This window comes from Xenopus laevis, chromosome 4L (genome assembly GCF_017654675.1).
Source record: "Xenopus laevis strain J_2021 chromosome 4L, Xenopus_laevis_v10.1, whole genome shotgun sequence".
Classification (NCBI taxonomy): Eukaryota; Metazoa; Chordata; class Amphibia; order Anura; family Pipidae; genus Xenopus; species Xenopus laevis.
The window spans coordinates 138,813,545-138,840,643 of NC_054377.1; the positions used below are offsets into that span (position 1 = coordinate 138,813,545).

The window sequence follows — 27,099 nt, forward strand, 5'->3', positions numbered from 1 at the left end:
CCCAGATCTGCTGTCTCCAGAGCAAACAAATCATGGAAACTTAGAAGAGACAATTGAAAGAACACAGAGACACTGTGTTACTGTAGGAGCCGGGCAGGTGTCTGTGAGCCCAAACTCCTGAGTCTCTTAAATAGGAAATGACTCACCGAGTCTGGATAAGGGGCCAGGGCTCAGGGGAGCACTAGGGGCCCCCCAGCTGCCAAAAAATGCATTCACAGTTTGGAGAGAGGCAGATTTCTCCTCTGTTCTAACCCTGGCTGTTATCATTATATTCACTTGAGCAATAACTTCAATGTGTTCCTGACACAGTGGAAACCTGAAAGTCTGGCAAGTAAATAAATGGTTAGGCAGGCATCGGCCATTGGGTTCAAGTGCCACTCAAGGTGCTAGAACTGAACACGCTCCCCTCTGGGCTATGGGGCAGTTAATTTGAATGGCATGGCATGTACTCACCCATATAGAGACTTGATTCAGGTTTTCCTTGATCTCTACCCAAAGGTTCAACTGCTCTGCCACCCCAACATACTTTTATTGGTCCAGACCTCTCCCATAGTTCTCTTCTAGGTTTGAGAGTCTTGTACATAGGTAGTATCAGGGAAGGGTGGGTTGGGTTCCTTTGTGCTTATCATACCAGTCCCCCCATTAGTTACATCCTTTGTAAATGCAGAACTCCACTGACCCAACCCTGCTCCCTGCCAGGACCAGCAGACACAAGTTTAAAGGAGGTACATGGTATAGAGGAGCTGGTAGATGGTACATTGGGGGGCAGGTTGGTGGTGCATTGGAAGCGGGTGGGTGGCACATTGGGAGTGGGTGGATGGCACATTGGTTTGGTGCATTGTGAAGGCGGGTGGACATGCACAGGGGAGTTTGCCATGGGGCAATGTTCCCTTGAAGTTGTGTGCGCGCAAAAAGTTTTGAGGCTAGTAAACACAACAAATTGTGGTGCACACAAAGAATTTTGTGTGACAACACAAAATTTTGTATTCATTTTTAAAAACTGTGCACACAAGTTTAAAATGTGCACACAAGAATTTCTTTGCACACATAACCAAGCAGGAGCTAGTGGAAACATTGCATGGGGGTAGGAGGAGTGGGCCCTTAAAAGAGAATCCCTCCCCTGTTTTTCCCTCCCCTCCCTCCCGACCTACCTCCCCCCCTATCTTGTTACTGACCCCTCCGTGCAATTTCCTCTCCTGTTGAGTTCACGGCAGCCATGTTCGCCAGTGCGCTCTTCTTCCTGTATTCGCCGGCATTTGGTGGCGCATGCGCAGTAGAGGGTTTTACCGGTAAGGATCTACTGCGCATGCGCCCGAAAGTCACGAAGTTTCCGATTTCTTTTTTCGCATGCACAGTAGATCCTTACCGATAAATCCCTCTATCTGAAAAAGTTGTAATTTTTGTGCAACAATCCGGAATAGTTGTGGTTTTTGTCGATCCAATTTTTTCCTAGTTATTTAAATGATAAATAAGGGTAAATCGTGGATTCTAGTTTGGTCTGCCTTTTTTTATTTAAAAAATTATAACAATTCGGATTTTGATAAATAACCCCCTTAATGTATAAATAATTCTGTGAGCGGTACACATGCCCTTCTGTAGGGGGATTACCATTACACGGGGGGAATGTCACAATAATGACTCATTCATGAGTAGTATCCCTGCGAATGAATGAAGCATCTGGAAATAGTTGGGGCACCACTCAGGCTGACCATACACCAAATGTCTGTAATGGAAGGACCTTCACCTGCTGCCTGGGTTTGGAGTATATATTCTAACCCTATTAGTTATCCGAGGCATGGAGATGTATCCCTGTATTGGTATAACACATGTTACATTGGATTACAATATGACAAATTTGGATGATGACCAAAGTAACCTCAACACAAGGCATAAGGTCTCACCCTGCAATGGAATGGCTTTTTAGAGATCACTTGGAGATTGGTGGTGTTCAACAGACGTGTAACTATATATATATGACATTTTATTAAATCCAGTTCAGTTATAGTTTATGTAGTGAGTCAGGGCCCATGCAGAATAACTGGTGCTACTACTGACACACCTGCACACCACACTCAGACCTTAATAAGCACGTGGACTCCACAATAAAACAAAACATTCACAGTTCAATTGAAAATACATCTTTTGATCTAATCCTTTAGAGACCCCACCCCAAAAGAACAGCTCTACTCAAACTATTGCTGAACCTCAGGAGCCCCTCAACAGTCTTCTGCCAGTGCTTTGAGAAGATAGGGCTGTTGTGTTGCATCTCATGGGTGGTACAGTAGACCTTTTAGACATACAGGAGTCCCATAGTTATGGAAACATAATATGGGTTTTGATGTTAACATTTTTGTCTAGAATGACTGAGGGTTGGATATCACTGTCATAAATGCAAAAAAAGTCTACAAATAAATATTTAGTGATATGTACTATAGAAGACTGAACACATCAAGGGATTTATTTATTAAAATCCAAATGTTAAAATCTTGAAAAGAAAATAGTTTTTTTAAATTTTAGAGGGGGAAAAAAACTCAAATTTTTCAAGATTTATTTTACCCCAATGCTGCAAAAAGCCCAAATCTGAAAATCTGCCATGTCAGACCTGTTGAGGGTCTGTATAAGTCAATGGGAGTGACTCCTATCTCAGTGTGAAGTTTTGTAGTCTGCGCTGGGTTTAGCCCGAAAATCCAACTTTTTTGGGGGGTTTTGGGCAAAAACTGGTAGTAAGTAATTCGGAAAGAAAAGCCTGAGCAATTCAAGAAAAAGCATGAAAAATTTGAGCCATTCTGGTTTTCGCTGGTTTTTCCATGATCCGATTAAATCAAGTTTTTTTTTATCAATAAATAAGCTAAAATCGGACATGAGAGTTTGGTCATGGTTTGGCGATGAGAAAAACAATTCGCACCAATAAGAATAAAAATCCACATCTCGCAATGTAATATTGTTCCTTAAACTGTTATTGCATTGCGAATTTTAATTGGGCATTGTGAATTTTAATTGCGCACTCTTTAGAAGTGCTTGACGGTGTCGTAATCTTTTGGAGCAAACATAATATTGGGGGTCATTTATCAACACTGGGCAAATTTGCCCAAAGGGCAGTTACCCATGGCAACCAATCAAATTGCTGCATTTATTGTTCTACTTGCAGTTGGCTTTAAAAAGCTAATCACTGATTGGTTGCTATAGGTAACTGCCCATGGGCAAATCTGCCCTGTGTTGATAAATGAGCCCCAATGACTTTTTCAGTAAGAAGTTTTATTACATTTACTGCGCATTGGCGCAAACCATAAAGTTCGCAAACGGTCTTGCACTGTGGTCGCTAAACAGTTTCCGGGTTCGCAAAAGCTATATTAAATGCAAAGCAAAATTTGTTTGCGCAAAGGCATAACTTTCGCATTGCGAATAGTTTTTCCGTTACCGACTTTTATAACATTCCCCCGTAAGTATGCCCAGGTGCAGTAACCCATAGTAACCAGGTAAATTTACTGGGCAAACATTGTATTGGCTGCTATGGGTTACTGCTCCTGTGCAAACCTAATGCCTTTATTACATATAGGGGTATATTTCTTACCAATCACTTCTGCGGGTAAAATTGTGGCCCCACGCTTCACTGGAGTTAAACTAAAAAAAAAGAGTTAAACTAAAAAAAAAAAGAGTTAAACTACAGCCAGTTAGACTGATGGAATTTGGCTTTTCTAATGGAAGTTTAATGGCTCTGAAATGTCGAGTTTCTGTGTCCCTGAGGATGCCATTTCTGTCAGTGCAGCATTTGGCAGTAATTGAGTTAGATCGGAGGGACTGATTGCCATTAGCACTACTGGCCAAATGAACTTACATCATATACATAGAACCTGCGAGGAAAGCTTTTAAATATGAACCAGATGGGGAAGTTCAGGATGTGAACGGCTGGATTCATTAACCATTCAGCTCCCCAAATCCCTAGTCTGTGCACTTCTAAAGCCGGCCCTATACCGTGTCATATGATTGGCCAATTCGGTCTTTTTCATTTAAACTGCATTAGGTGACCATTATTTCATGTGTGAGGTCAAACCAACTGGATTGAACTAATATTGACCGAGTAAAGCAGAAAATCTGTTTAATAATAAATGTTTAGTGTTCATATGGTCATAAATGGGCCAAACAGACAGACAGAGAGTATACAAGGAGTCACACATAGGGGCAGATTCACTAAGCGCCGAATTTGCGCTAGCTTCCGCTTCGCTCACATCGCAACACTTCACCAGGCGTAGATTCACCAGGACAATGCTAATTCACTAAAATCCGAAGTTGCGTCCCGGGGGTGGCGAACGCTGACGAATTTGCGCTAGCATTACTGCGGCTGCCTAATTTGCATACGGCGCCAAGTTAAAGTGGAATGGACGTATATGTTGCAGCCAATACATTACACTACACAAGTCCAGGAAACCGTCATAAAATAAAATAGAGGTGTTATATTGCCCTACACATGAGCCCAGTGTAAAGTTTATGGGCAATATATTAGGAAATGTAGGGGGGAAGCCAGTTACCCCAGAAAAAATTTACAATCTTTTGCAGCCTATCACCCTGAAAAATGTCGCCAGGACATAGAAAAATTGTCAACTATTTTTTGAGGTAGTCCTATCTACTCTATTCACCTGGTTTGAGGTGGCGAAGGCAAGTCTGGCGCAAGAGGTAACGTTCAGTAAAATCCACATCTTAGTGAATTTGCTTAGTTATGTCCCTTCACCAGAGCGCAACTTCACCAGGGGGTAAGGGAGCATAAGGGAGCAAATTACCTTCGCTAGTGAAGTTGCGCCAGCGCCTATTAGTAAATCGGCGAAGTAACGAAATGACGCTAACATTAGTCACTTCGCCCTTTAGTAAATCTTCCCCTTAGTCACCTATTGTTCTGATTTGCCAAGCAAAGAGCTCACTGAAATAGAATGGCATCCAGTGCATTGGATGGATGTTTCTAACCTGTCTGACTCCTAAAACCGACCGATATCCATGGCTAGTATATGGCTAACAGTAAGGATTAGCAAACCTCACATATATATACTGACCTCATATATATACTGATAATCTTGCAGTTTTCGACTTCAACATTTTTACTTTATGTATACAAGAGAAAAAACATCTTCCTTCCTGACTCCAAACTGATCCAAGCAAGTGCCTGGATTAATATTGTATTCGAGTTATTGTTAACTAGCCTTGTATTGTCTTCCTTGCTAGAAAGGCATCCAACCCTTAAAACTGCCAGTATAACCACTTCAGCAAGAGAATCCCAGAAGCCTACTGTCCTCACTGGGCAAAAATAATTTTCCTTGTGTATTTATATATAGTGATCACATCCAACACCCCATATGTTCTTCTCCAATGCGATTACTCCAGACTTGGCCAGCCTGTTATTATGAACCAAGGCTTATGACCATCTATTGCTCTCTAGTACTTTATATAGCAGCGATCCCCAACCAGTGGCTCATGAGCAACCCCTTGGATGTTGCACCCAGTGTCCTCAAAGCCGGGTATAATTAATCAGTCTTGCTGTATCAACTTTTTTTAGACATTATTTGACTTGTGCCGTTTTAATAATTTATGACGATCCCTAAGCAGCCCAGACCAGGGCCGGAACTAGGGGTAGGCAGAAGAGGCACGTGCCTAGATAGCAAAAGTAGAGGGGAGCCAGGCAGGTACCTCTTCTGCCACTTTCCCCCTAGCTCAGACCCTGTCTCTCATCTTGGCAGCTCCTGTCTCTTCAGCGCGCGCCAGCGCTTTTCTGCGCATACGCATGCGCACCTGTGCATGTGCTCGCACTCCCCGGCAGCAACTACTATATCCTCGGTGCAAGCACTGGCCCAGACCACACTGCGCATGTGCACAGTCTTGGTCTTGCAAAGATATTTAGAACAGCTACCTTCAGGTTTGTTAGTTGCTACAAATAGGAATCAATGCCTTACTGCACTGTCCATCCATATTCATCCTGATTCCTATTATGTAGCTAAGTAGCCTACCAATCCATTGGGTTATTACTTGCTCAAATGGGTGGCTGAGTGTGTGACCCTGGGGATTTAGAAGGCTGCTCATTGACTCTAATAACAATAGTATAATACATGTACAGTACAACATAAATTATCTTATTAGTAGAGAAAAAGGCTATACATGAAAATTATAATTAGGGTATATTTTCCCTTTAATAATAATCTTTTGCTGCAGAGGTTGGCCCAAGCCAACAGCTTATAGAGGTACTTTCTCTCTCTTTGACAATTAAAGCCCCAATTAGATTTATATCTCACAAATATCTTGGAGTAGTCCTCAGACATATATACATTGACTTGCCACAAATGGGTGGGGTTTTGGCCACAAGAGGGTATGGCTGCTTGTAATCAGGGTGTATTAGAGGCATGGTCTAAATTTTTTAGATTTTTAATGTAGTGGTTTGACTTGGGTCTATTTTTATTAGGGATGCACCGGATCCAGGATTCGGTTCGAGATTTGGCCAGGATTCGGCCTTTTTCAGCAGGATTCAGATTCGGCCGAATCCTTGTGCCCGGCTGAACAGAATCCGAATCCTAATTTCCATATGCAAATTAGGATGGGGATGAAAATTGTGTGACTTTTTGTCAGAAAACAAGGAAGTAAAAAATGCTTTCCCCTTCCCACCCCTAATTTGCATATAAATTTGCATATGCAAATTAGGATTCGGTTCAGTATTCAGCCGAATCTTTCGTGAAGGATTCGGGGGTTCGGACGAATCCAAAATAGTGGATTCGGTGCATCCCTAATTTTTATGACGAGCAATGAATCACCCATGATACATTTGGTTCGGAGATACTTAGTCTGTTGGGGTTGCTGGCATATGAAAGCATTTTATTTTATTTTCTATTGGTGCGAGAAGCAAGGGATGGCATTGACTGTTCAAAACAATTACCAATGTTACTGACTTGTACTGATTGATTCATTCACCATGGCATTGGGTTAAAATTTGATACAAATGTTGATAATTTAAAAGGAATGTAAAGCCAAAACTAAAATGCTGCTTTGAATTACATTCTCTTTCATTAGGCCAAATATTATTTTTGGGTTTACCTCCCCTTATAATGAATCAATCAAGTGTTGTTAGTTTATTCAGTATTTAGCGCCTCATTCTCACATATATTCCTTTTTATTCTCTTTCTTTCCACCATTCCTATAAACGATGTCTGCTTTTCGATGACTCACCCATCGCACTGAGCGTCTGCATATGTTTATCCGAATATTTTTTGACCGATTGCCACTCTTGGAACAAGATTATGTCACATTTAAATGGAAAACAGACCCAGAGAGCTCTGAAATGAGAGCAGAACCACATTTGCTTTCTGAATTATATAAGAAAAGCAGCCAAATTAAAACAAAGGCCTGCTGAATTAATTACTGGCTCCGATCATTTTACCCCTGTGAGGCTTTTGTACACACAAACATATACTTAAAGGGGAAGCTCGGTTTTAAATTAAATTTTAGGATGAAAGAGTATTTTAATTAATTTTGTGTGAGTGTAAATTTAAATTGTTTCCTTTCCATCCTACCTTTCAGCAAAGTGAAATATTGAGTGTACTGTGGCTCCTGGGGTCAGTGACCCCGGCAACCAGAAAGCATACTGATATGCTAGACATTTTTTTTAATATTTATCTTTCCATTTGCTTCCTCCCTTATTTACTCTGACATTTAAACAAATGGTTACTGAGCCTGGCAACTAGATAGTTTAAATGCCAAGTTGTTCAGCTGCAGAACCAAAAATGATTGAAAAAATATTTTAAAAAAAGACCAGATTGTCTTAGAACATCATTTTAAACATCATGTTTATAGTTTCTTAAAGGAGAAGTAAAGGTGAAAACACTGAGGATGCCAATATGTTGCTCCCCTCCTTGTGACTCAAATTGGTAATATTTTGGCCCAGGCCAATGCATGTATTCTATAAAAATCACATCAGCCTGCGGTACTTTCTTGAAGTTACAGTGACATGTTGGATCCATTTACTGAAGCATCAACTGTGGCCACTGGTCAGTTACATGAGCATTATTGCACTTTTGCTAAATTTACTATACTGCACATGCACCTGCCTAACTGGGTGAAAGGGATACTTAAGTAATTGTATCCAACATGGTGGTGTGATTCTTGGAAAGTACCCCAAGGCTGGGTGATTTGACTTACGGGGTATACTGCGCATGTGCAGCCACAGGAAAACGAAGCCAGAAGACGATGGCTCCATGGTGCTCGCTGGAAGAATCCTGGGCTGGTGCAGTTTTCTTCTGATAGGAGCACCGGCCCAGGCAGGGTCCCCCTCGCAACACATACCTACTTCATGCTCATCTGTATCTGAGCTAGTAAGCAGGTGGAGCGGGCTGAGCAGGTGGGTGGAATGGGCAGGGCAAGTGGAGGTCAGGAGTGGAGGGGAAGGTGGTCAGACTGTGTGGAGCGAGTTTGGGCCGGCGTGGCGTCCCGCCGGCCCAGTCTGACGTTGGGCCCGTGGTTTCAGATACGTACACGCGATCACTTAGTGGTGCCTAAGTTTTGGCAAAAAAGTTAAAAGACCTTTCCTTTTCCTTTAATGCACTATCCCCTGAAGCACATTAGCACAATTGCAGGTAAGCCTATAGACAATATATATACTTGTTCTGGCATTTTTTCAGGAGTAGGGTAAGCGGGGGTCAGTACCATGACAACAGGACCAAATGCCACACCAGAACTGACAGTGGGTCTCTCTGGGTAAACATTGTGCCTTATATTACATAACCCCATATACTGTATGTCCTTTTTTAATTGCCCGGACAGCTTGTAAAAATGTTGCATATGAATGCCAATTTAGAAGAACAAAGTAACTACAGGCAGACTATGTGTTAGCAGACCAAGGAGTGCTAGTAGTTGTAGTAGTAGGACAGTCAGAAGGCAGCAGGTTTAACATCTCTGCTTTTATTTCTTATGAAAGTAAATAAAGCCAATATGTGTATACCCTGATCCCAGCTTTCCCCGCCAGCACAGTCCCTTTCTGTGCAGCCTACTTGCTGCTACATTCCAAGCCTCCAGTACCATTGTCATTACATGATTTGACTGTACTCTCTGTACACAGCTACCCGCGCCCTGGGCAAGTTGGAACAAACACTTGAAAAACAATAAACAAAACATAAAAAAATGGAATATTTCAATGTGAGCAGCTTGCAGCTGTTTAATTTCAGGATGAAGCAGGCCCATCAGCACTAAGGATTACATTACATCAATGGGGTGAACTTTTGGTGGGACCAACCTGAAGAAGCCTGTTACCAGCCAGATAATATAGTGGCACATAAGTAGTAACCTTTATGGCTCTACAGTGTTGGCTTCGACTCCAGCCAAGAAACTATCTCTTTGAAGTTAATATAGCTTCCCTGTTAGCTTGGGTTAGTAGACTCATTGGGTAGATTTACCGGTCTAATGTTTTTAAGCAAACATTTGATTTAGGTTGTTAGACCTGGATCATATATTGCTCTGTTATAAATGAGGATAATTATAATAATCCTGTAATGATATCTTTGCTTCTCACTGCTATATAAACTCACTGATAGGGGTCATTTCCACAACTTGTTTTACTTTTTTATTTGGGAATTGCACGTCTAACAGCCTTAAAAAGGGCACCTATCACAGCCAAAATCAAACACATATTAACAATCTGGCCAGTACAAGCTAAACACGTTTACTCAAACTACATATATAGTTTTTTGAAAAAACTGCATGTTTTAAAAAAATCCCTTACTTTGTCCAATGGGTCCTTTCACTGAGGGAGGCCATACTGTGACTATAACAGAGACTCTAATATGCAAATTTCAGGAGCATGCTCAGATTGTAACACTGCTTTGAGTATTCTACCCAGAATGCCTTGTTTTAGTAAACTCCTCCACTAGAAGTATCAGGAGATTTCCCTATCTTGTCCCCTGCTGGTAAAGTCATTATGCAAATGAACTACTGAACAGCAGCTAACACACAGGTTTGGCTGATTTGAAAATAGCTTAGAAGGGTTGATAAGCAACAGGGAATTTCAACTGAGCATGTGCGAGATTTCAGAGCTACAGTTGGCTGGGAAGATCTAGGTAGGAGGAGCCAGTGAAATCCAAGATGGCTGCCTCAGCTAGAACTGCAGGGGAGATAGGGGAGATCTTGCAGAAGGAATAGTGAGCTGATCATTTACATTATACAAACAATTCTAACTGTTTTAAAAATCAGATTTCTTGAACTTTCACATAGTGTATTTACTTAGGAAATGATTTTGGTCATGATTGGTGCCCTTTAAGATATATTTACATTCCTTTGATCATGCCTAAAATGTCTACATCTACCCGCTCAGCGTTCTAGGGGCTCTTCTTCCAGTATCAAAGATGGCCGATGTGGATAATGATGTACCCAACTAAATTTATCACTTTTGAACATTATTTGGGTTTGTCAGGTCTCCACATTTATATAAATCTCTCTACTGGCTGAAACCATCCAACATGAATCTTATTAGCCCAAATAAACAGGGGCCATCTGCAATTAATGAAGTTCAACTTTCATTGCCAACATAAGGTTGAATACATTATAAAAAAAAGGTGCCCAAGGACAGAGCCCTGAGTTAATCAAAAGCCTCGTCCAACTAAAATATATTTCCTTAACCATAGCTCTCGGCAGTCTGTCTTTCAGTCCGTTTTCCGTTAAAATGCAAATAGTTGGCTGTAGAAAATCTGAAATAGTTGGCTGATACGTTAAACAGAAACCTCCTGTTTGGAACCAACTCAAAAGTGTTAGGTACATCTAACATGGTACAATGGTTTCACGAGCAGCCAGTGGGCTCTACCTTGACTTCCACCTCCAAAACTCTCATATCCACAGTCACCAGCGCTCCCACCGGAGGCGATTGTCTCAACTCACCTCATTGGTGGAGCGCCCCTGTGTTTAACAGAAATAAAGCAGAAACAAGGCACATTCTGGAATAGTCATATACTCACAGAACCAATGGTCAGTATATATTCCTGCAGGGTAAGAGAGAAAAAGCACAGCACAGACAGAGGCATCCCCAGCTTTCAGGTATTATCCTAAGGGAACCCCAAGGGTATATGTCTAAACCTTGGTTCTAAACACTTAGGAGGTTATGTAATAAAAGGCACTAAGTTTTCCCAGGAGCAGTAACCCATAGCAACCAATCAGCAGGAAGCATTTACTGGTCACCTGTAGCAAACATCGTATTGGTTGCTATGGGTTACTGCTCCTGGGCAAATGTAGGGCCTTTTATTGCATATGGTGTGGTGTTTATACAAATGGCCTGTAGCTGTCACTGTGCTCAGACATAATGTGCATACTTCCTGGACAGCTTAAAAAGTGAAAGTGAAAGTTACTGTTGTGTAATGGCTGCATGAGAGCCTGCTAATAAAGCACTGTTATTCTCTACTCATCCTCGGCTACCCAAAACATAACAAATGGGGAATAGTCCCTACTTCTGGGCAATTAGTACAGCTAAATAGCCCGACTATCTATCACTCATAGAATCTATTAAAGTGAGTAACCTATCCTGACTAGACCTGACCTGTCTATGTTCCTCTGCAAACCCTTCCTGCCTGCTCAGATCAGGGGACTGGCAAAATGGACCCCGAGCATGTGTGCTCAGATTATATAGCATGCTGCCACCTAGTGGCCAAACTAGAACTCATGGGGTTGTGCTTTGACCCATGAAACAAGGGCTTACTTCCCGTATGGGGCTAATGACCTGGCATTAATTAGGCCCATATTGCTGGACAGATACTCTGGAACAATTCTCTTAATGGGGATGCTAATCTATCAGTCCCCTACACAAGCATAATTTTTACCAGTCTAGCTGGTAAACTACCAGCCAGGTGGCAACCTTTCCCCCAGGTCCCATTAGCCACATTCCAATGTCAGTAGTTAATCCTATATGATGTCCATCTTGTGGGGGAAAATATACCCTTTATGCTGTGGTGCACGACTGGGATCTACACATCAAGGGCTCTGTAACCCACTAGCTCAACAAATACTTCCAGAAGTTCTCAAATCTTGACCTATCAAAATTCCTAATGGAGAATTCTAAACATTTTTTACCTCTGAACTATCTATCTAACTCCCAGATTTCCCATAATCCACTCCAAAATGGGATATTGGCAGGTATTACTGATACTCACCAACAAGATATGGTGCATTATTCATTATGGGTGTCCTAATGTTCTTCCACATGGCAGCATAACCTTACTCCAATATTCTTACTTCGCACAGTATTCAAAATATTATTAAACTACAACTCCCATCATCCTATCGACAGCCAACGCTATTGTACTTCAACAACATCTGGTGTATCTAAATTCAACCCCCGTGAGAACCTTGAAGAGAAACTGTGGGAAACCCATTTGCCTACAGACGTAAGAAACATTAAGGTACCTGCAATAAAACAGATCCATTCTGTTCTTCTATGATGTCAGCGTCTAGAAACCGTTTTGATGAACAGAATGAACAAAAACAGTAACTTCATATATCAACGATTTGCTTTCCAACTGTACCAGGCGCTTGCCTTTTGATTAACTGAGGCCTTCATGCTGGAGGATGTATGGCTCATACTGTATGCTTAATGTGTTTTCCCATATATCCCAGCTCCCACTCCCTTTATTTTCTCATAAGGACTTTATTGTTTGGCTTCGCTGATATTACTGAATGGTGTTTTTAATAACATTTGTTGCATAACTGGTAAAACTAAACTCTTGGATAATCTCCAGCCAAACAATCCCAAGGCAGTTCGGTAGGCCTGAGACTCAAGTGTATCACTGATAAAAAGCACAACTCTACATGTGTGACATATTTATGTAGCTTTATATGGATAACATTCAGATGGCTAAATATTGCCTGGTGTGTGTGTTTGTATATATATATATATATATATATATATATATATATATATATATATATATATAACGAAATCACAAATGATACCCGCACTCCTTCACATCTCGTTTTGCCGGGTGCTAGGTCAAAATTAGGTATATAGAATTGTAGAAAGGACCAGCACTCCGTTTTCCAAAGAATTCAATGATTTATTCAAAACTCACAGTGTCTCCAACGTTTCGGCCCACTTTGACAAAGGCCCCAAAGTGGGCCGAAACGTTGGAGACACTGTGAGTTTTGAATAAATCATTGAATTCTTTGGAAAACGGAGTGCTGGTCCTTTCTACAATTCTATATATATATATATATATATATATATATATATATATATATATATATATATATATATATATATATATATATATAAATATATATATATATATTTATATATATACAAAACAGTACAGATCCGCACACCGTCCGTTGTAGGATAAATTAAATACCCGGGGTGCTGTCCCAAGGAAAATGCATAAAAGTGCCGGATAAGGAGACGCACTCCTGGGAATTTTGCAAAATCACACTGTTTATTCCATGTTTGTTAAAGAATCAACATTTCGGCTCGCATCTAGAGCCAAAGCCAAACAAACATGGAATAAACAGTGTGATTTTTCAAAATTCCCAGGAGTGCGTCTCCTTATCCTGCACATATATATGTGTATATATATATATATATATATATATATATATATATATATATATATATATATATATATATATGTATAAACAGCACCAAGGGTCTTAAGGTGAAAAAAACTTATATTGATACATAGTATGTAAAACCGATATTTCAGTTCAGTCCTCATTGGGACCTTTTTCAAGGTAATAATTCATACACAACTGTTTCATTAAATAACCTCCACCCACATCACATGCTGAGGTTGGAGGTTATTTAATGAAACAATTGTTACATAGTCCAATGGGGACTATGTGACAATATACGTTTTTTTCACCTTAAGACCCTGGGGGCTGGCTTTTTGTTCTTTTTGTATATGAATCCCACTCCAAGCACAGGGGCATCTACAAGGTAGCTTTTTTGGAGAGAGGTACCCTCCACTAATGAATATATATATATATTACATTTTATATGACTTAACCAGAACTACTATAAGCATGTGCATGTTCTAGTTCTTTGGTCAGCTTTATCTTTGTTCCAGACCTGCACATTTAAAAGTGGTGGTTGACCTTTAAGTTCACTTTTAGTATGTTATAAAAGATCAATTATTAGCAACTTTGCAATTGGTCTTCATTAATTGATTTTTCATAGTTCTTAAATTAATATCAGACTCTTTCTAGCGTTCAAATAGGGGGCATTGACCCCATCTAAAAACAAAGCAACACATGTATTGGCATTGCTTCTTTTTATTACTCATTTTTCTATTCAGGCCTCTCCTATTCATATTCCAGTCTTTTATTCAAATCAGTGCATGGTTGCTAGTGGAAAATTATACCCTAGCGACCAGATTGCTGAAACTGCAAACTGGAGAGCTGATGAATAAAAAAGCTAAATAATTTAAAAAACACATAATAACATGAAAACCAATTGACAGGTGCTCACATACACCCCAACCTCGAAATCCTAAATATGTTCACCCAGCAGCCAGATATTTGAGCCATTGTTTTTGAGCACAATTAAGTGTTTAAAGTCCATTAAAGGCACAGATGTGGTGGAGCAGCTGTACATTTTGGCTGGATACCTGCTAGGACTCTACAAGTGTCTGTATTGAAAGGCAAACTGAGCTGGCACCTCATCCTAAACCACTTGAGAGCTCATTTACCAACCACTCACATTATACATCACATAGTCATGTACTCCTGAGGATTTCGTCAGACCATTATAGGCTTACACTTGCACGGAGCTGCTCTGCGGTTCATTTTGTTTGCTTTAACTCTTTGCAAAAATCTTTTTCGTTAAGTCGATCTTCATTGTGCTTTATGGAAAGGTTTAGTCTGCCTTGGCCCACCCAAGTGAAGAGGTAACAGAAAGCAAACAGTTGCCAGATTTCTTCAGAATGTTTAAGGAATGGGGGAGTCGATGCAAATGCTGGAAATGAGCAGATGACTGGTTTCACAATTTCAGACTCCAAACAGATGTGTGGGGATGGTGAATTTTAACTTAGAGTCCAGAGTTCTGTGGACAGAGTTGAGGTTCCTAGACTTTTTTGGTTAAGGCCCCCACTTTATGATCAAATAGTTGCTTTAATTCACTCATAACAAAGTTTCAGATACAGTTATGGGATCCGTTATCCAGAAACTCATAGGTCCCATACATGTATATGAAAAAGAGTTCCTTAAAGGGCACCTATCACGGCCAAAATCAAACACATCTGACCAGTAAAAGCTAAACACGTTTAATCAAACTACATATATAGTTTTTTGAAAAAACTGCAGGTTTTAAAAAAATCCCTTGCTTTGTCAAATGGGTTCTTTCACTGAGGGAGGCCATACTGTGACTATAACAGAGACTCTAATATGCAAATTTCAGGAGCATGCTCAGATTGTAACACTGCTTTGAGTATTCTACCCAGAATGCCTTGTTTTAGTAAACTCCTCCACTAGAAGTATCAGGAGATTTCCCTATCTTGTCCCCTGCTGGTAAAGTCATTATGCAAATGAAGGGCACACAGTAACTTCCAGCAGGTGGCAGCACTACTGATCAGCAACTAACACACAGGTTTGGCTGATTTGAAAATAGCTTAGAAGGGTTGATAAGCAAGCAAGGAATTTCAACTGAGCATGTGCGAGATTTCAGAGCTACAGTTGGCTGGGAAGATATAGGTAGGAGGAGCCAGTGAAATCCAAGATGGCTGCCTCAGCTAGAACTGCAGGGGAGATAGGGGAGATCTTGCAGAAGGAATAGTGATCATTTACATTATACAAACAATTCTAACTGTTTTAAAAATCGGATTTCTTGAACTTTCACATAGTGTATTTACTTAGTAAATGATTTTGGTCATGATTGGTGCCCTTTAATAGCAATAATCTTAAAGTTACATATATTGAGAAGATTGTAATTATGCAATCAGCTCCCTCAAGTCATGGGAAATGAGTGAGGACCCCACTGGAGGCCAAAGCTGCTAAAAATCCAAAAAGACTCCATCTCAAACCTGTCGAGGTCATGTAGAAGTCAATGGCAGATGTCCCTGAAGTTGTTTCTTGACATCATGATCTGCGCTGGATAATCCAATAAAGTCTGGGTTTTCGTCCGATGATCCGATAAAGTTGAGTTTTTACGGCGACAATTCGATAAAGTCGAGTTTTCAGAGGATCAGTCGTATTGATGCTTGACTTTTTCTAGAAGAATTATTGATAAACGAGTTAAAATCATGGATGGGAGTTAGGTCGACTTTGTTTTAATAAAAAAATTAGATTAAGTAAATAACTTCCTAAATATTGGGAAGCACTCTGGCCTTGAAGTGATTTAAAATACTTTATTATAAATTGTCTTGTGCTAGATTTACTATAGTTTACTTATGTAAGTACTGTAATGGGAAGCCTAGAAAGCTGGTCCCATGTGACTCTATAAGAATCTTTATTATCTTTTACTTGTAACTAATCAAGTGACTGTGGTTAAAATACATATTCCTTGCCGTGTGGACATAAATAGAGCTCCTTGATGAAGCCCATGATTCAACTGCAAGAGTGCTAAGGGGGGCAAATTAAGTGGCTATCTGTATATATTCCCTTTAATGCTATGACTACATTTCACTTTTTGACCATGGCGAGAAACCATATACAGTTGGCTGCACATGTGCGGATCATAACTCTTTCTATAATATTCTCTTAGGGCTTCAGTTTTTGTCTCTCCTGTCAAATCCTGGAGTTGAGTCCCAATTTAACTAGTAGCACCCTCGGCTATCTGTGCTCTTCTCTGCCCTTCAAATAAGCTGAGCTGATCTCATGTGCACTGATGTAGAAATATGGAGTCCTGCAGCCATGCAAACCAGACATGTCCGATAATGTGAGAGCTAGTGACTCACTATCTGTTCTTTGTATGGGTTTTGGAATGAATATGTTATTTAAAGCAGCTGGAAAATGGTCTTTGCACCAACAAATTTTATTTCTAGATTGTGCAACTAAGTGATTTAATTCTCCAGTTCTACTAGAAGTAGATATATAAGCCATCAGGTATAAGCTTACAGAATTTAAACATTATGTCCATATCCATGGCAGTTTTAAAAATCCCATTGGACAAGATCCCATTGTTACAGTTCTCTCCCATAAATGTCTGTACAGGTCACCATGATCGGATTTTTGGCCTGGGGGGAAAATGATTGGATCTGGTTAATTTATTCCATTACCTAAATGGTAAAGCTGGGAAAAATGTGCTTGTTTGGCAACCTTGCCATGCTTGATTGAATCACCTATTGTTTCAACACTGTATAATTTTGCCTTGTTAAACTTTCCTTATCTCAAGTTTCTTACCCTGGAACCCCAGAAGTTGCAGAACTAAAATACCCAGAATGCCATGACACTAGGTTCTATTGGAAGAAGATAAGAACTGTAGTTCCCTTTGGGGACGCAAGGTTAAGAAACATAATAATAGTAATGGGTTGTCATTTTGTCTCTGGTGACAGTTGAATAAGAAGGCAGCAGTAATACTTTATCAGTGCTGCCCAACCTGCAGACCATAACTTGCTGATGAAGTACAATAATGAAAGAAGTTTGACAATTTAACAGCAGGTGTTGGGCCACTGGTTGGACAGATAAATAATGGGTTATCTTCTACGCCTGCTTTGCCCTTCAATTTGCCACCAATAAATATGGCTCAACCAAACTCCACATAATCTCATTGATGTCTTAAAATGCTCCTGGGTATATAATACATGTTTCATAACATCCATGTCTGAAGTTTCATAACATCCATGTCTAAAATGATTTTCTGTTTATCTCCACCATGTGAATAAACAGACCTTGAAACGTTTGTAATCCATCTGACCGGGCTTTTCTGGAACTGAAAAACCTTCCTGCATAAACTGTTGGCAACTTGATCTTTCAGCTTTGTTTCTTGAAATCATACCTGCAGCAGGATATTTTTCTAATACCACCATAACTGCATTTTTCTGCTTCCAACTAACATTTGCTGACTCTTCCCTTCCTCCGTTTAGCATACCATCACTCATTAACAAAAGCTCTAACTGGTAATTAAAGATACATTGTAAACAAGACAACTCAGAAAAATACTAATTACATTGATTTTAGTTCATACTAGAATCTTTTCTTTGACTTTCGAATTTTTCAACTAATGAAGCTAACTGCAGACTAATAGAGTGTTTCAAGGTATTCCCACTACAATCTAAATGGACTGAGTCCATAAACCAGCAATTTGGCCCCTCCAACCTAAAACCTTTGATAATATCTTGTTATTATTGATATTATATAGTACAGTTCTGACCTACCAGAGGCCTCTATTGGGTCTGCTAACTGGATTATATAACTTCCATATTCTTTAAAAGCGCTATAGACTTTTAGGAAATTCATCATCAATATAACATATCATTATTATACAGATCCAGGCCTGGATATACAAAGTTATGTAATAACAGGTGCAAAGATTGCTACAATCCTAGAAACCCATAGCAAATAATCAGCACAAAATATTTACTGGTCTGCTTATATCCTTGAAGCAATAATACACTCAATGTATGTATTTTGTTTGGCTTTTTGTGTTAGGCAAAGAAGTAATTTTCCTCTTAGATCCCTTTATCTGTTAACGCTTTTTATTACAATGGTTTCATTGTGCTGTCATAATGCGCCTTTATATAATGATTAGCCCGTGAAATTTAACTTTGAGAGCTATTTGCTGTACATATATCAGACATACTGTCATAGAGAAGAGGAAATTCTATAAATAAAGAGTCACAGAATAGATCCATTCTGCTCACTCTGGGGTTAAAAGTTGTGCATTCAATTTGCAATTATCTTTTAGTATGATGTAGAAATTGATATTTGCAACTGGACTTTAGTTTTTATTCCTTGTGATGTCATTTGGTTGGTTGGTTCCCACTAACAGGCTTTGGGGTGAAATGAGTAGGGGAAGGTTTGGGAAGAAAGTGTCTGAAATGTAAAACACTGATATATATAAAGTAGATGTAGTAACATTAACTCACATCTTTTATTTTGATTTAGCAGATCTGGTGCCACAGACCCTTCAACCACAGAAAGGAGATACCACTACACCACATACTATCATGAATGTTTCAAGAAGAACAGGGCGTCGTGGGGAAATCATTGTCACTACTCAACGGGCTGTTCAAAGACCACGCATGATGGAAATTCCTACAAGTTCTCCACCTAAAAAGCCTACACTGGACACGCCATTATGCACCAAAACAGGAGGAGCATGTGAATATCTAGGATCCAACAAGACACTTCTAAATTGGGATGACTTGCAACGTACTCTGAGTTTTGCCTGGGATATGCACGTTTATGGAACAGGAGCCCTCTTCATTTTATTATCTATCATTGCCATGGTCAATCTCATTGGATCTTCAATTGTTTGTGTGCCCTACCTTCCATATATCATAGCTTCGAATGCACTCCTGTTTGTGATTGGTATCCTTAGAAGCGTGTTCTTTCTTTTAGATCCTTACGGAACAAAATCAAAGATTTCTCATGGACTTGCTTTGGTCCTTTACAATGTAACATTTCCTCTTATGCTTTCTACATTTGCCACCTTAGTCCTGCTGGTTATAAAGATTGCGTCCCTTCAGCTACTCCCCTCCAAGCTCCAAACCCTCCCTTTGCTTGGTTTTATTGGAGTTATTCATTTTATTATTCTTTTGAGTGCAGACCTTCTTACTCACTTGTTGAACCCCTCTGTAAATATTGTCTTGCAGATACTTTCAATCTCCTGGGGCATTTTCTTGATGGTGGGAAATTTTGTGGCTTATTATCGACTCAGAAGAAGTAGCAAAGATATAATGAATGAGAATCAGAGAGTATCACCAACATGTGAAGACATTGTGTCTATGCAAACCCAAGAAAGGAATATGAGGTGCCTCTTCACATCATCTAGAGTCCTGCTAGTTAGCAGCATTTTTGGGTTGCTATGCTGTGGTTTGCAAGTATATGCTGTACTATGGCTATATGGGTTACTTGGAAAAAAGAATGAATTCTCTTGGTCTTGGTGGTTTCTGCAGTTTTGGTTCCGGATCTTCGAACTGGGCTTGTGTTTTTCATTGCTCTTTGTGGCTTCACACAGCTTCTGCCAGCAGTGCAGTAGAAGTGACCATACCTGCTGGTCCAAAATAATCAGCTATTTCTGTACCTACAAAAAAACAGAGGTTGCAGAGTATCCAAACAACTGCTATGACTGGACAAACAGCATTCAAGAAAGGGTAGTCAATAACAACATCTCTAAGAGCCTTATCCGCAATGAGCCAGAGAATGTCCCTCTTAAAATGCTGAAGGAAAACAATGAAACCAAGTCTGGCTCTGTACTGTGCAACAACAGCGGCTCTGCTTCTCCTCTTTTCAAGCCAAAACCAGACGTTGTCTTCAGTCCAAAACACCAAAACATGATTATTGGACGATCATACACAAGTATTGGCTTTGAAAAGGAATCTATGCTATCACTGACTGATCTGGGATTTCGCCCTCCTTCACCCATAAATCTGAGCAGAAGCATAGATGAGGCTTTATTCAGGGAGCATCTGGTCAGAGACAGCATATTTCTAGATTCAAGTCTTCAGTATCCAAGTTACCTAACCAGACAAGAATCGTGTGCTTCTTTAAAGGAATGCTCTGCTTTGAACCAGACAGTTGACCCACTGATCTCATCAGATTTAAAAATGAGAAGGTGCAGCAACCCTGATTATATGTACAGCCTGGCCAGATGTAGCTCGATGACTGAAGTTGACTCACCAAGTGAGAGTGTACAGGAAAGTAAAGACCTTCCACGTGACATAACAACAGAGAATGTTGTCTCAGGTAGTTCCATGGATAGCGTCTCTAAAGGGTCAATCAAAATTAGCTGGAACCCATGGCGCCATGGGCTGTCCTCGGTGGAGAGTCTTCCGCTGGAGGAAGCACCAAGCACCCAGCTTCTAAAGCAAGGATCCCAGCCCAGCATCCGGTCAAAGGGCAGTGAACCTGAGAAGACAATTGGAAAGAGGTTCATTGAGAGAAGCCAGACAATTGACTCAAATAGTCTTGCTAGTGATACCATTGAACTATGAATAGTCCAGACTGTAGCAATGGAAACCAGTGTAGACATGACACTTTGCCAATTTATAGTTGAGGTTTCTCCCACTGAATTCAAGTGTTGGCTGTGTTTTGTAGGTTTATAAGTAAGCCAGTTTTATAATAACCACAGGTACAGGTTTAACCCTCCCTTCAGCTCTATGGATATACAGACGTATTAAGTAACAAGCACACCTTATCTACAGTAGTAGGAGACAACACGTCCTTGTGTCTTTTTTTTTTTTACTGGACTCTTTGATTTTCTATGTATATTTTTTAAAACAGACTCCTATTGCCAGATGCAGGGCATAGCAGCTGATGCCTTTCTCTAAAGGATAAACTCCATGGCCAGACACATTTCTCTGGTTGTATTATGGTGGGACATTGCCTTGAAAACAAATGCACTTCCAGGCAGACCAGTTATAGACTGCTGCCTCCCCAGACATTGTGGACTTCTAATCTCCTATAAGGCTAATGTATCAAAAAGCCTAAAAAACTGCAAGTGGTACTTTTATAAATAAGGTACGTGTTTCGCAAGTAAAGAAGAGCAGATGCACTGGATGTGTGCCGGTAGTTTCCTTGGCAACCACACGAGGCCTAATGCATCTTACTGCAATGCAGACTCCGAGGCCAAAAAAGAAAGGTGTTTAACGTTGAACTGTGCTCCTTGACAATCAGGCAAGGAAAAAAAGCGATAAAGGCGCTAAAGCACACAGGCAGCATAGATATATGGAAAACAGGATGCAGTCAGTGTGTTTGTATGTATGTATGTAAATGTGTATATATTGCTTTAAAGGAGAACTAAACCCTCTTGCTAATAAAAACCCCTACCCCAATAGTCCCCCCTCCCTGCTCCCCCCGCACTGGTGTTAACACAAGTTAATGCCCCTCAGCCGGTATTTACCCCTCGTTGCAGAGGAGCTCATGGACACCATCTTCGGTAATCTTCTGGTCTTCTCCTGTCGCTTCAGTAATTTTCGTCAATTTCAGTGCATGCGCAGTTGTAACGAACCGAAAAAATTCTCCAACTGCGCATGCGCTGATACAGTGCTTACTTACTGAAGATTACAGAAGCACCGGAACATGGCACTCGTTAGCTCTACTACGCTGACTTTGCAACGAGGGGTAATTACCGGCTAGGGGTATTTACTTGTGTTAACACCTTTGCGGGGGAGCAGGGAGTGGGGACTATGGAAGGTAGGGTTTTTTTTATTAGCAATGGGGTTTAGTTCTCCTTTAAGAGTGGGGATGCATCATGATAATCATCTATGTATATTCTAGGTTGTTTAATAAATCTAAAAAGTATAAATATGCGGAATTTGACAAGACAATAAGCACTTCAGGAGCTACGCACTGGGACGGTGGATACGGCACCTTATTTGGGTAATGCAATAAAAGTCACAACCTCGGGCCAGTAACCTGCAGCAAACACCAGCAAGGTAGCAATTAGTGGCCACTTGTTTGAAAACAAACATCTGCTATGGGTTACTAGACCTGGTGACTTTGATCACATGAGCCCTTCTGTTCCCGAAATAACAACTGGTAAAGCAAAGCAGCTATGATGCCCAGTAAAGAGCTCCATGGTAAAGCAATACAAACATAAAGTGGCTTTATTCAGCATTCATTCCGGTGACATAGGGTGCCAAATTTTTTCCAGATGCGGCAGCTGACTGTTCTCATTACAATTTGTATGGCTAAGGTGCAATTTAAAAGGAAGGAAGTGATAAGCGGCATCTAAAGGCCCAGGAGCAATATTTAGTAGCCTGCCTGCAAACTGTTCAATGGACACAGCCTGCTGCATATTTAGAAACACTACAAAAAAATAAAAAAGATCTTGACTGTTCGATTGCACTTACGGGATCCTACATCTCTGCAAAATGTATTTCAAATATTTTTATTTGTGCTGTTTTGCTTCTGTAATATATTGATAAGAACTCTCACGTTGCTGGCTTATGACTCCATTTACAAAGAAACATGCCCTACAGGGTTGACAAAAATATAATATTCCTGATATAAAAGTGCTGGCCTGCTCTGGATTTATATAATACATATATATAGGCCTGTTAAAATTGTAAGCATGCTTAATAGAATATTGCCAGTTACCAAAGACAGGTTTATATCAGCACAGAACAATAAAGTATGTAGTGATATGTGGGTCGAGAAAGCCTCAACCCACACCCAGCCCTAATCCGACCCCCGAGAACCCGCACCTGACCCTAAACCACAGCGAGCTCCTACTTATATACCTTCACCCATACCACCCCGCTGTGACATCACCAAAGGGGGCGGGGCACACTGGCGAGCGAGTATATAAAAAGGAAGAAGTGGGGCACTAGGACGCCGCGGTCTGCAAACATTGTGTAACAATCGCCCCAAACCCACCAAAACCGCAGGTCCCGTTGGCTTCGGGTCAGCCCACACATCACTATAAGTGTTATTTACTAAAGTCTGAATTTTTCTGATTTATTAAATATAAAAAGTCTGACCAAACTAGCATCCGCAATTTGCCCATTTATATGAATAAAAAAAAACTACAGAAAAAAATCGGGAAAAACTGCAACTCTTTGGGGTTGTCGCGTGAAGAACCCGAATTTTTCGTGTTTGACGCCCAAAAACCACGGAAAAATTCAAGCTTTCACTGAAAACCCAGAAACCCAGGTTAAAACATCTTCAAATTGTTAAGGGGACATCTGCCTCTTACGTTTACATGAACTCAGCAGGTTTTAGAAGGAGTTTTCCCGGTTTTTGACGCGGCAAAACCCCACATTTTTCGTGTTTGATGCCCGAAAAAGTTTTCACTGAAACCGAGCGTCAAACCCCGGTAACTCTGAACATTTCATGAGGGTTAAAAACATCTTCAAAAGGTTAAGGGGACATCTGCCTCTGACTTTAGAGTTTTTTCAGTTTTGGACACGGAGCAGATTCGGGGCATAATAAATCGAGAAAAAAACGCATCTTTTTGGACTGTAATTTTTCCAGGTACACAGACACATTTTAAAAAATCACAACTTAATAAATAACACCCTAAAAGTATGATGACAGTATAGTAAAATCTCTAAACATGATTATTAAAAATACAAGAAAAGCGCATACTTTGCGCACTAGACATGTGCCTACTCTGCCCCTTGTTCCGGCCCTGATTCCACAATCCGATCAAAAATAAGCAGATCTTCATTAAGAGCACTTTTCCTTTTTAAATAAGGTTCTCAACCATTGCCACAGGTATGGGAGTCATTTATCAACATTGGCTAAATGGCCAGTAACCCATGGCAACCAATCAAATTGTTTCATTCATTGTTTTACCTGCAGCTGGCTCAGAAAAAGCCACTGATTGGTTGCTGTGGGTTACTGCCCATAAGCAAATTTGCCCAGATAAATGAGCCCCATTAGTGTAGCACTCTTGGGGGACAGTTATGATGTAGCAATATGTAGATGCCTCCCATTTACACATGTGGTAGGTTCCCAACTACAGCATAAACATGTGGTAGGTTCCCAACTACAGCATAAACTGGCAGATAGGTAGTTAATAAAAAAATAAAAAAAAAGGTTGAACTCGATGGACATGTGTCTTTTTTCAACCTTACTTACTATGTTACTATGTTACTATGTATAAGGGACATGGGCCATACCCACTTCCTGCTTTCCAGTCATCTGATCAGTATTTGGCAAGTCCCTCCTCATTACAGTAGTGGCCCTAAGCAGCTTTAGTTTTTTAGGGCTATTGAGTAATACCACAAAATGGCACCTGAGCTGGTGTGTTACAAACAGTCCCTAATCTACTGTCTCCCCCCACTCTTATAAAAATGTGAAATATTCCATTTTTTCTGACATGCTTATAAATGTGAGGGATTTATCACCACTCCAGCCTGTATATATTGTCTGTGTATTACTGTGTATATAAGTATGTATACGTGCTCTTTTATTGCACCAGCAATCATTCTGAGACAAGTTGGTATCATGGACATTATTGCTGAGTATATAAATCCCTCCTCTGTTGGAGAGCCTGGTGCGGGAGCTGAAGGCAGCTGAAATATTAGGTCACATGGCACAGGCCTCTGTGTGAATCGTAGGGTTAAAGCTGTGACAATCTGACAGAGCAGCCATTTTGTGTGTGTGAATGTAAGAACCTGCTCTTTTGAACGTGTACATAACCCAGTGCTGAGGCCTGGTTGGTCAGCCATACTGTGTGCCAAATTACACGTGTAAATAAAATATGACTCTAAAACACAAGAAGACTTGTTGTTTCTGTTTTTTTTTGTTTTGTCTGACATAAAATAGCTTCATTTCAAAGTGGATTAAAGGAAAACTTTACCCCCAAAATGAATACTTAAGCAATAGATGATAGTTTATATCGTATTAAGTGGCCTATTAAAGGGGTTGTTCACTTTTAAATTATCTTTTAGCAGGGCTGATCCTATCAAATGTGGGGCCCAATTGGGACCATGTTGGTGGGGCCCCTAGACAAAGTGTTGCTGGCTACTGACACACCAAGTATTTAGGAAAATAAGGGCATACAGGCACAAAATAGAAAGGAAGGGGGCAGACAAGGTAAGAGAGTGAGAGGGATGAAATAGGGGCACATAATAGGGGCAGACAGGGTAAGAGAGAGGGAGGAAATAGAAGAGTGGACTGGGCCAATTAGTTTGGGGCAGGCTGGGCTGATTCAGTTTGGGAGCAGGCTTGGTTGGATTGGGGGCAGGCAGGGCCTATCAAGGTTGGAGGAAAGCTGGCCTATGAGAGTTGGGGGCAGGCTAGACCTATGGAGTTGGGGGATAGGCTGGCTTATCAGAGTTGGGGGCAGGCTAGACCTATGGATTTGGGGATGGGCTGGACTCTCAAAGTTGGGGGCAGGCCAGGCAGCATCATGTGCTGAGGGAAATATTATCTGTGCTGCCCTGTGGTGCGGGACCCCCAGAGGTGCGGGGCCCTATTGGGCCCAATTGGTCCAATAGGCCTAAGGCCGGCCTTGTCTTTTAGTATGATGTAGAGAGTGATATTCTGAGACAATTTGCAATTAGTTTACATTTTTTTTTGTGGTTTTTGAGTTATTTAGCTTTTTATTCAGCAGATGTCCAGTTTGCCATTTCAGCAATCTGGTTGCTAGAGTCCAAACTACCCTAGCAACCATGCATTGATTTGAATGAGAGACTGTGATATGAAGAGGAGAAGCCTGATGTCACGATCGGCACCCAGAATCCAGAACCAATGCTATGCTCCCAGGTCTCAGCTCTTACTTCTGCCTTTAACGGCCGCCTTTCACCTCTGTTCTTTGAACTGTGACTTTCTGCCCAAAAGACTTTGCTTAACGATCGTGCCCCTCTTCTCGTCTAGAACCCTCGCTTGGCTCCTCTCTTTATAAGACCTGGCGCCATCGAATTAGCTCCTCGGCTAATTCGATGGCGCCAGGTCTTATAAAGAGAGGAGCCAAGCGAGGGTTATAGACGAGCAGAGGGGCACGATCGTTAAGCAAAGTCTTTTGGGCAGAAAGTCACAGTTCAAAGAACAGACTAAAGCATAGTCAAACAGGCCGGGTCGGTGCGGGCAGAATTCAAGCGGAGTCAGATAGGCAAGGGTTAAAACCGGGAGTTCAATCAGAATGGTCAAACAGGACCGGGTCGGGATAACAGAGTTCAGAATAGTCGTACAGGCAAAGGTCAGGATCACAGACTGTAGAATAGTCAGGCAGGCAGGAGTCAAACACTGGAATCAGATTATCAGAAATAGCACCCAGTAAACTACGAATAAAACCAAACAACGGGCAATGATCACAACACAAAAGTCCCTTTAAATATGCCATTGCACAATGACGTAATCACTCTAGCATTGGTTTGCGCATATACTCAGGAAGTGCACGCCATAGAACAGCCAGCCAACAACGGGGAAAGATCAACGCGGCGGGCGTCCCCGCCAAGAGTGCAGCCGGCATCCCTGCTGGCCCACTAGACCACCAGGGTGAGTTCTCACACCTGTATAATAAAAAGTAGCAATAATAATACATTTGCAGCCTTGCAGAGC

The 27,099-nt window shown here is 40.8% G+C and overlaps 1 protein-coding gene across 6 annotated transcripts in view; it reads left to right on the forward strand.

The window, feature by feature from the left end:
- Positions 1–25,314, forward strand: part of LOC108714692 (proline-rich transmembrane protein 3) — a 62,766-nt gene extending 37,452 nt beyond the window's left edge. For 4 of the 6 annotated variants that reach the window (XM_041590866.1, XM_018259123.2, XM_041590868.1 and 1 more), the window contains exon 4: positions 19,030–25,314. In XM_041590866.1, coding sequence (XP_041446800.1) covers positions 19,030–21,080 — 2,051 coding nt within the window. In that variant the 3' untranslated portion in view covers positions 21,081–25,314. The remainder of the gene's footprint in view (positions 1–19,029) is intronic. The other 2 variants (XR_005967073.1, XM_018259124.2) reach the window with 2 other exon arrangements.
- The last annotated feature ends 1,785 nt before the right edge of the window (positions 25,315–27,099 follow it).